The 10,081-nt window shown below is 57.6% G+C and overlaps 1 protein-coding gene across 1 annotated transcript; it reads left to right on the plus strand.

Annotated features, from left to right (window-relative positions):
* The first annotated feature begins 1,110 nt into the window (after positions 1-1,110).
* On the plus strand, positions 1,111-9,072 carry LOC104673070 (protein FAM240C). The gene is made up of 3 exons (XM_010376969.2): positions 1,111-1,283; positions 4,554-4,702; positions 8,725-9,072. Exons 1-3 carry the CDS (start codon positions 1,272-1,274, stop codon positions 8,849-8,851), a joined length of 288 nt encoding a protein of 95 aa, XP_010375271.1. The 5' UTR covers positions 1,111-1,271; the 3' UTR covers positions 8,852-9,072.
* Positions 9,073-10,081: the final 1,009 nt, after the last annotated feature.

Raw genomic sequence — 10,081 nt, forward strand, 5'->3', positions numbered from 1 at the left:
TCGTGCATTCTGTGTGCTGGGTCACGTCCTGGCAGGTCGTGAAGCGGAACCCCAGTTCCCAGGGAGCCACAGATCAAGGTGTCCTGAGCACACACCAGGACTCGGGAAATCACAAACAGCTCCCAACCCACTGATGACACCCACAGAACACCAGTTTGAAAAAAAAAAAACTGTGAAGGATAATATAAAAAATAAGTGTACAGTCTGCTTTATGATAGTAAATGAAATTTTCCCAAAAGCTTTCACCTGAAACTATCAATTACTTGGAAACCTCATAAAGAACCAAGTGACCCGGGAGATGGAAAAGAGATCATGGAGGAGGCTGGCCTTGGCTGGGCCCTGTTGCCGGCTCCCTGAGGCCTCGAGGGATGGAGCCTGAGAGAGGAGCCCCGTCCAGGACAAAGTACAGGGCTTCACTTTATGCACCGACCTGATGGCACTGGGATGGCGGCAGGGACAGTGTTTCTGGACGAGACTGGCATCGGAATTGGTGGACGGGTGACACCCACGTGCTGGGCGTCATCCAATCCTCTGACAGCCTGAAGGGGCGTCGGTGGAGGAAGGAGGAATGGCCCCTGCTCTCCTGCCTTCCTGCTTGCTCCAGGATGCCTCATCTCACCGTCTCTGGACCAAGGTCTGAAATTTACACCAACCTCCCTCAGAGTCGGGCTGACTGACACCACAGGCTTTCCTGAGTCCCAGACAGCAGATCCCGAGGCCTCTTAGCGCCTGTCACTACAAGAGCCAGCTCCTCACAATAAATACATAAATCTATATATGGGCCGAGCAGAGAGACCCTAAGCATTTCTGTGTCTGCCTTGAGTGTGTCTGCATCGTCGTTTTGTGATAGACATTTCGCCTGCATTAAGTGCAGAGACCACCATTCCTGAGACACAGGCCTGGGCAAAACCAGGGACTCCCAGATGCCCCAACGCCCCTCCCAGACACTGGCTCCCTCCCACCCACACAGCTTCCTGGAAGCAACCATCGAAAGAAGAAAAACAGTCCTGTGGGGGCTGAGGGCGGAGGAGGCGCAGCCGGCTGCCCTCCAGATTCCTGTGCTGCCAACAGCTGCCCGCCGGACAGACAGCTCTGCCAGGGACGGTGCCCAGACAGAGGGCAGCGCGTCTTTCTGGGACTGAACCGACGCCAAGCGTGCATGTCACCAAGCCCATATAACAGAGAGCGGCAGGCAAGATACAGGCGTGCATCCCGGAAGGGGACAGGCTGAGGACCCTCGACAGACAGGAAAACCCGCCGGTCACTGAGAAATGGTTGGAAAAGTAAGCTCTTTGTGATGTGACAGGCGCTGTCCTTGCTTGAGAGATTGGCGCTGCATTTGGGGACCCCCAAAATGTGAACAGAGTACGTGAGATATCTAGCACAATACGTGAGGCCACCTGCATTTCGCTGGGGGAATTAAACTTTGTAATTTTGTTTTCCACTGGGATTCCTGACGTCAACGCCTTCGGGGGGACAATGTCTCCATCACCTGCCTCCCAACACACACCGTTGTCTGTTGTTATCATTGTTGTTGTTTTGTTTTGTTGTTGTTGTTGTTTTTGAGATGGAGTCTCACTCTGTCGCCCGGCTGGAGTGCAGTGGTGCAATCTCGGCTTACTGCGAGCTCCCTCTCCCGGGTTCACGCCATTCTCCTGCCTCAGCCTCCAGAGTACCTGGGACTACAGGCGCCCACCACCACGCCCAGCTAATTTTTTGTGTTTTTAGTGGGGACGGGGTTTCACCATATTAGTCAGGATGGTCTGGATCTCCTGACCTCATGATCCGCCCACCTCGGCCTCCCAAAGTGCTGGGATTACAGGCGTGAGCCGCCGTGCCTGGCCGCAAGTCTGTTTTTTCTGTCTCTGCTAGTTTGCTGGTTCTCCCATTTGCTGCTGGTTTGTTTTCGTCCCATGAGGGTTTAAAGGGCTGCCTTTGGAGGCTGAGCATCCCAAGAGCCAAAGCGCTAACGCCCGCGCTGCTCTCTGAAGCCCCTGCCAAGAACAGCCAGGTCTCAGCTGTCAGATGTTTTCCAGCTGTTAACTTGGTTTGAATCTGACACCAGCCCCGGCTTCACTCTGGGAGGCGTCTGCCCAGACACCAGAGGAGGTGCGAAGTTCTGGGGAAGCAACTGGGCAGGCCCTGACTGGTGGGGTCCCTGCATCCCACCCTCTTCATTGGCTGAGTTTCCACTCATTGAATTTGCACCAGCGTCCTCAGCACAGGCAGGATGGCTGAGTTCAGTCCCTTCGTGATCAACTTTGCATGTCTAAGTTTCTGGAACAAAGGGCATGGCATCGATGGACCATTTATGTGGCCCTCCAGGGGCAGCTCCCCAGCAAAGCGCCCAGCACCCATGTCACAACAGGCTGCACAGGCCGCAGCGTCTGTGCCTCTGCAGCTGGAAGCCCCCAGCCAGGGGTCGCATCAAGCTCCTGGAAGGAGTCCCCAGCCCCTGTTCACTGCAACCTGAGCCGAGCTCCAGAAGGCAGCCTTGCCCTCTTCACCTGAAGCAGGTGACGCGTTTGCAGGAAACAAGCTGTGGGTCTTAGCTGCCTGGTTTTCTCTCGGGCCACACGCCTGCTGCCCCGTGTTCTTCCCCAGCAAGAGAGAAGGGTGGGGGGCGGGGAAAGAGAAATGCCTCCAAGGCCAAGCAAGGCCAAGGTGAAGAACAAAGTGCCCTGAGGGAGCCAGCCAGGGCTGCAGAAATGGCGCCGTCCACCCGATAGGCCCCGAGGGGCTTGCTGGATAGCGGCTTAGGGGCTCAGGTGGCCCCAGAACAGTGGATGCCTCGTTCATTTGGAAACCCGCTGCCTTGCACCCCGAAACGTAGCTCTGGCTCCCTTGTGTAAACCCCATCCTCGGCCGGGCACGGTGGCTCAAGCCTGTAATCCCAGCACTTTGGGAGGACGAGACGGGCAGATCACGAGGTCAGGAGATCGAAACCATCCTGGCTAACACGGTGAAATCCCATCTCTACTAAAAATACAAAAAACTTAGCCCGGGCGAGGTGGCGGGCGCCTGTAGTCCCAGCTACTCGGGAGGCTGAGGCAGGAGAATGGCGTGAACCCGGGAGGCGGAGCTTGCAGTGAGCTGAGATCGCACCACTGCACTCCAGCCTGGGGGCAGAGCGAGACTCTGTCTAAAAAAAAAAAACCCATCCTCAAGCACAGAGCAGGGCTATCCACAGAGACCTGGGGCCAGGCCAGGGCAGGCACCACCCAGGAACCCAGGCTCCACGCCTCCCAGAGAGATATGACCCAGAGCAAGCGGGGCTCCAGTAAAGGCTGCTGCTGTCGGCACTTGTGCTTTGTCATGGACATTCTTTAGTTGTTTGTTTGTTTGTTTGAGACGGAGTCTGTCGCCCAGGCTGGACTGCAGTGGTACAATCTCGGCTCACTGCAACCTCCACCTCCCGGGTTCAAGCGATTCTCCTACCTCAGCCTCCCAAGTAGCTGGGATTACAGGTGCCCACCACCAATGGCTAATTTTTGTATTTCTAGTAGAGATGGGGTTTCACCATGTTGGCCAGGCTGGTCTCTAACTCCTGAGCTCAAGTGATCTGCCAGCCTTGACCTCCCAAACTGCTGGGATTACAGGCGTGAACCACCATGCCCGGCCTTGGACATTCTTGATGGCTGTAGATTGATATTCTAAGACTGCTGGTGTCCTGTAGATGCTGGAGTCCAAAATAATTAGAAAGTAAACATTTCAGTCAGCCTCACTTTAGCATATTACATCAAATGGCAGAGGTGAAGTTTTTCAGTATAACCTGCCACATTTAACCCCACTCCCGGGTTTACATATTTCAAACCAAAAGGTACCCAATAACCAAGTGTCGAGAGAGGCTGACTGAGCCGGACACGCTGGCTCACACCTGTAGTCCCAGCACTTTGGGAGGCTGAGCCAGGAAGATTGCTTGAGCCCAGGAGCTCAAGACCAGCCTGGGCAACATAGTGAAACCCCATCTCTACAAGATATACAAAAATTAGCCAGGCAGGGTGGTGCACACCTATAGTCCCAGCTTCTCAGGAGGCTGAGGTGGGAGAATCACTTGAGTCCAGGCGGTCAAGGCTGCAGTGAGGGGAGATGGCACCACTGTACTCCAGCCTAGGCGGTGGGAGTGAGACCCTGTCTCAAAAGCAAGGGATAGACTCACCTGGCACAGGAGCCACAGCCCTATCTGAGAAACACTCACTTCGCTGGTGGGACCGCAGATCACCCACACTAACACACAGAGTTACAAGTGCATCATTGCTTAGATTTTAAAATGACTAAAAGCCCAAAATGGGATTTACCCTCCGTTTCTACTTCTGCCAACACAGGAGACTGCTCCAGAAGGCAGAGTGGGTAGAGTGTTTAGGAGCCGGCCGGGAGCCACCTGAGGCCTGAGTCTCAGAGGGCAGCCTCCGCCATCTCCCACGTGCCAGAAAGGTGGGGACCACAATGCTCCAGGCTGAGCTAGCTCCTCTGCCGTCCGGGTGCTGGAGCACACACTCCTCAAGGGGAATGGCACAAGGTGGCTGAGCTCTTCTCCACTTTTTATTTTCCAGAACATGAGTAAAAGCCTCACACTGAAGAATCCTGGAAGAGTAGCATATGATTCAGGTGGGATAAAGATGTTTTGGGAGAAAAAAATTGAGCATCACGCAAGACACCTGCAGAACGAGGACATGAGGGTTCGCAGGAGCGCCCTGAACAAGTGAGTCAGGGTGTACAGTGCGTGGGGGACCCCTGTGCCTGAGCTGCACTCGTCGCCCAGGGGCAGAGCCCAGCCAGCAGTGTGCCTGGACACAGCCCTAGCCCTCAACCCACCATGAAACCCCTCAGCTCCAGACCTGTGTAAAGAGTCAACCCAGGAGGAAACTGACAGCCTAGTGATCACATTCGGAACAGTAAGTGGGAAATGACAAGACACCATGCTGCGAACCGTGAGACCGGGAGCCAGATCAAACATCGCCATCCAGGCAACACCACACCCCACTGCCCACGGCCAATTCACCCGCACCCAACACCCACACCCACACCCCCTTCACCCACACCCTAACACACACACCCCCTTCACCCACACCCCCTTCACCCACACCCTAACACACACACAGCACCCACACCCCAACACCCACACCCAACCCCCACACCCCCTTCACCCACATCACAACACCCACACCCCCTTCACCCACACCCCCTTCACCCATACCCTAACACACACACAACACCCACACCCCAACACCCACACCCCCTTCACCCACACCCCTTCACCCACACCCCGCACCCACACCCTAACACACACACAGCACCCACACCACAACACCCACACCCAACCCACACCCCTTCACCCACATCACAACACCCACACCCCCCACCCACACCCCCCACTACCCACACAACACAACACCACACCCACAACCCAACCACACCCAACCCCCACACCCCCACCCACATCACAACACCCACACCCCCTCACCCAACCCCCACCCACACCCAACACACACAGCACCCACACCCCAACACCCACACCCCTTCACCCACCCCTAACACACACAACACCCACACCCCAACACCCACACCCACACCCCCTTCACCCACACCCCCTTCACCCACACCCAACCCCCACACCCCCTTCACCCACACCCCCTTCACCCACACCCTAACACACACACAGCACCCACACCCCAACACCCACATCACAACATGCACACCCACTTCACCTACAGCCCTTCACCCACACCCCAACACCCACACCCCAACACACACATGCCCTTCACCCACACCCCAACACCCACACCCCCTTCACCCACACCCTAACACACACACCCCAACGCACACACCCACTTCACCCACACCCCCTTCACCCACACCCCCTTCACCCACACCCTAACACACACACAGCACCCACACCCCAACACCCACATCACAACATGCACACCCACTTCACCTACAGCCCTTCACCCACACCCCCTTCACCCACACCCCCTTCACCCACACCCTAACACACACAGCACCCACACCCCAACACCCACATCACAACATGCACACCCACTTCACCTACAGCCCTTCACCCACACCCCAACACCCACACCCCAACACAAACATGCCCTTCACCCACACCCCAACACCCACACCCCCTTCACCCACACCCTAACACACACACCCCAACGCACACACCCACTTCACCCACACCCCCTTCAATCACACCCCAACACACACACCCACTTCACTCACACCCCCTTCACCCACACCCCAACACCCACACCCCAACACGCACACCCACTTCACTCACACCCCTTCACCCACATCCCAACACCCACACCCCCTTCACTCACACCCCAACACTCACACCCCTTTCACCCACACCCCAATACCCACACCCCAACATCCACATCCCCTTCACCCACACCCCAACACACACATCCCAACACCCACACCCCCTTCACCCACACCTCAACACACCCCCCCAACACACACACCCACTTCATCCATACCCCCTTCACCCACACCCCAACACATACACTCCAACACACACACCCCCTTCACCCATACCCCCTTCACCAACATCCCAAAACCCACATCCCTTCACCCAATCCTTTCACCCACAACCCAACACACACACTCCCTTCACCCACACACCCTCCCCCTGCCATCTCCCTGACACCCCATCCAGGATCACAGGAACTTTTCCAGAAGGAAATGTCTTTCTCTGGCTTGTTTTTCTGAGGTCACTGCCCTTGAGTGAAGTATCCGTACTTGTGCCCTTCCTCCTCCTAGCAGACATGCTCAGGAAGGCAGATACGAAGCCTGCACACCCTTCTCTCCCAGGGCCAAGCCCAGGGGTCTATGGGTGCTGAGTGGGTGACCCTGAGCCGACCCAGGGTGTAGCCACTGCTCAGGGACAGCTGGATGGGGAGCGGAGCTCCTCATTTGCTGCAAGGCACTGGCCGGCACACAGCAGGCGCTTCCAGAGGCTCCAGGCAGCCCTTGGTGCTCAAGCCCCAAGCAAGAGAGCCGTGGTGCCCCTTCCTCAGCCTGAGGCGGTCCCCAGAGCCTGAGAGTGCCCCTCCGCACTCACCAGCTACCCAGCTACAGACATGGACCCAGCACAGAGCCCAGCACCAGGCAGGCACTCAGCAGATGGAGGAGAAGCAGAGGCCCCCCGCCGCCAAGTGCCTGCCCCACGGGCCCTGCCTCGACCGACCCTGCCCTGTGCTTCCCGGACGTGTGCCTGCATGTGCCTCCGCATGCCTCTGCGTGCCTCTGCATGTGCCTGCATGTGCCATGTACCCTGGTGTCCTCTGGCCATTGCCCAGATGCAGGTCCCAGGAGTGAGCTCAGGCCCTGGGACTGTGTCTGCGCTGCCTCCTCCGGCCCCCGAGGTGGAGGCTGGTGTTCCAGGCAGGCACTGGGTTCTCTCAAGGGCTGGCAGAGCCTCCATTTGCACAACCCCCCTCCATCCACCCACATAGCCCGGTTCTCCCCAGGCCACAAGGCCAACCACTGCTTTCAAGGTCACTCTTAGGGTTCCCGTTAGAGAGTAGCCTAACTTTCCTCCCTGCATGAAGCCCAGAAAGCTGAGAGGGTCCCGTAGGTGAACCCATGGGCCAGGCCCACCCTGGGAAGCTGCCGTGAGAGAGGAGCTGGCTCATGTGGGAGACTGGCCATCCACAGCCCCTGGCTCGGAACACCAGGGACAGAGGCCGCTGCTTCCATCACCACGGGCTCGGCTGTCCTGGCAGCCTCTCTGGGATGGGCGGCCAGACGTGAGGGCCGAGGACTCCAGGCCCGGAGGCACCAAGTCTGTGGGACAGCAGCAGCTGCTGACGCCCTGCCCAGCTGACCCCCTCATGCATGGAGCTGTCCTGGGCCCCGCCAGTCAGCAGCCATGGCCTGACAAGGGTGAATGTAGCTGTCGCTCGGGACCATCACCGTGGGGCCCAGCCATCCGGGCTACACCGCCTGCCACTCAGCAGCACCATCGTCACCTGGGTCCTGGGCATCTGGGACAAGTGTCCTCATGGACACAGCTCACCCTTGGCTGGAGCCAGGCACCCACCCCACTCTCCAACATCTAAAGCCAAAAATACCTGAGGCTGAAGGAAGCGGCAGCCACGGGCAGGTGGGGATCTGCCCAGGTCTCGGGGAGCCTGGACCACTTCGACCAGGCCATTCCTGCCGCCAAGTCCCCCTGTGGCGTGGGGCAGAGATCACAACATATCACCGTCCACTGTGGCCGGGCTGGGCAGGTGAGGCGGGCCGGCAAGTGAGAAGGAAGTGGGCACCCACAGGCAACCGAGCAGGGTGCAGGGAGGCAGGCAGACCCCAGGCAGCCACAGAGGCCGCCCCATCCTGTGAGGGCACCTGCCACTCAGTGAGCAGAGCAGAGACAGAGGCTGCAAGAGCTCGAGCTCAGGCGCAGTCTCTCTGGGGCTCGGAAGCTTCCAGAAGTGGGGGCCCAGGCTGCTTCCCGGGGCAGGCATTTTTCCTCTCCTGTGAGGAGGGTCCTGAGTGAGACCCCCCACTGGGCAGCAGCCTGAGCCAAGGCCAACCAGGGCCCTGGGAGACCCAGCAAGGTCACAGCTGCCGGCTGGGCAGGGACACGGTGACACCCCCCCAGCGGCGAGTGTCATACTCCTGCTCTCACAGGTGTCCAGGTGCTGAGAGACACGGGCTTGGCTGTCACTCAGTCCCAAGAGCTTGACTCACAATGACGAAATTGTCACCCTGCCCCAGGCTCCGCATGGGATGGGCTGAGCAGCTGGAGGTGAGGAACAAGATGCTGCAGGGCCCAGGGAAGTGCCCAGACAGGGTCCCGGAGATCGCTGAGCCCCTCCACACCAAGGACAAGATGGCGGCCTGAGGGCCTGCGAGCTCAGGCTCTGCGTGAGCTTCCGGAGGGTCATGGAGAAAGAACACCACACGTGGGGTCCAAGCACCCACACCAGAGTTCACAGGATCTTCATCGTGGAAATGGCCTGCACTTCGCTGACCCCATAAACACCCCACCTCATGGTCCACACTGCAGCAGAGTCCCAGGGTTCTCTAGCACATAACCGGTGCCCAATAAAACCTAAGTCAATTGGATTGAATGTTTCCTGCTAAATTTTCTTCCTATCTTTAAGATGTATATGTAGTAAACACTTTCCATGATGTTACAAACTTGCAACAAGCCATGTAAAGAAACCACTGCATCTCAGGGAACTCTTCGGCTGCCTGACCACCTCCGATTTGCAGATTTAAATGCAATTTTATTTCACCTTTGACCAAAATATGTACATAAGTTTCAACTTCAGGACATGCCTTATACTGCATAAAGCTTTGTCGTTTTCCAAAATTCCTTTATTTCATATTTAGTACCTGAGACATCTCAGAAAATTAAATATCCTCATTTTTACAGTTGAAAAAGTTCAGGTTTAGAAAGGGCAGCATCTCCCAAGGCCACGAGGGCTGTTGGAGCCGGGATTCACCTCCTGGTGCTAGGCACGGGCCCTGGGAGCGCCACTGCAGGCTGCAACCACGCTGGACAGCTCAGAGGGAGGGAGAGGGGCCGCCACACTGCCCAGAGGCCAGACGATCGAGAACCTGGGGTGGTCTCCTGGACACAGGAGGGTGCTGGCTGCAGCCGAGGCCAGTTCTGACTCCTGTACCCACACCCTACACCGCGGGTGCACTCTTTTACAGCCGCAGGGATCAGCCCTCAGGAAAACAGAAGTGCTGGGGCCTCGGCTGGCTGGGGCTGCCGCAGAATCTCACGGTCAAAGATGTTTATGGGGTTCGGGTTCTGTTTTGTTTGGACCCTCTGGTCATGTTGTCAAAGACAAGGAAATTAGCCCCAGCTTCACCAGTCACGGGCAACCCAACGAAGCACTAAGCAGAGGACAGCGTAGCCAGGTCCCTGCTGTACCACGTGCAGGTTCTGCGCAGGCCCACGTCATCTCGAGTGTGCATTTCTGGGGCTGACCATGAACTACTGGACAGACAGCACGTGCAGAAAGAAGGATCGGAACCTGACACAAAGCCTGGGGGCCTGGCCTGCCAGTCCGTGGGCAGAAACGCAGCCAGGGCCCTCCTGACACTGGCCATGGAGATG

The sequence above is a fragment of the Rhinopithecus roxellana genome, chromosome 14 (assembly GCF_007565055.1).
Source record: "Rhinopithecus roxellana isolate Shanxi Qingling chromosome 14, ASM756505v1, whole genome shotgun sequence".
In the NCBI taxonomy this organism is placed as follows: domain Eukaryota; kingdom Metazoa; phylum Chordata; class Mammalia; order Primates; family Cercopithecidae; genus Rhinopithecus; species Rhinopithecus roxellana.

What these genes read in the sequence shown, in the direction of transcription:
- LOC104673070 (XM_010376969.2), top strand. An exon ending in CGCAGGAGCGCCCTGAACAA is followed by an intron (nt 4,703 to 8,724) that starts GTGAGTCAGGGT and finishes ACCCTGCCCCAG; the next exon opens with GCTCCGCATGGGATGGGCTG.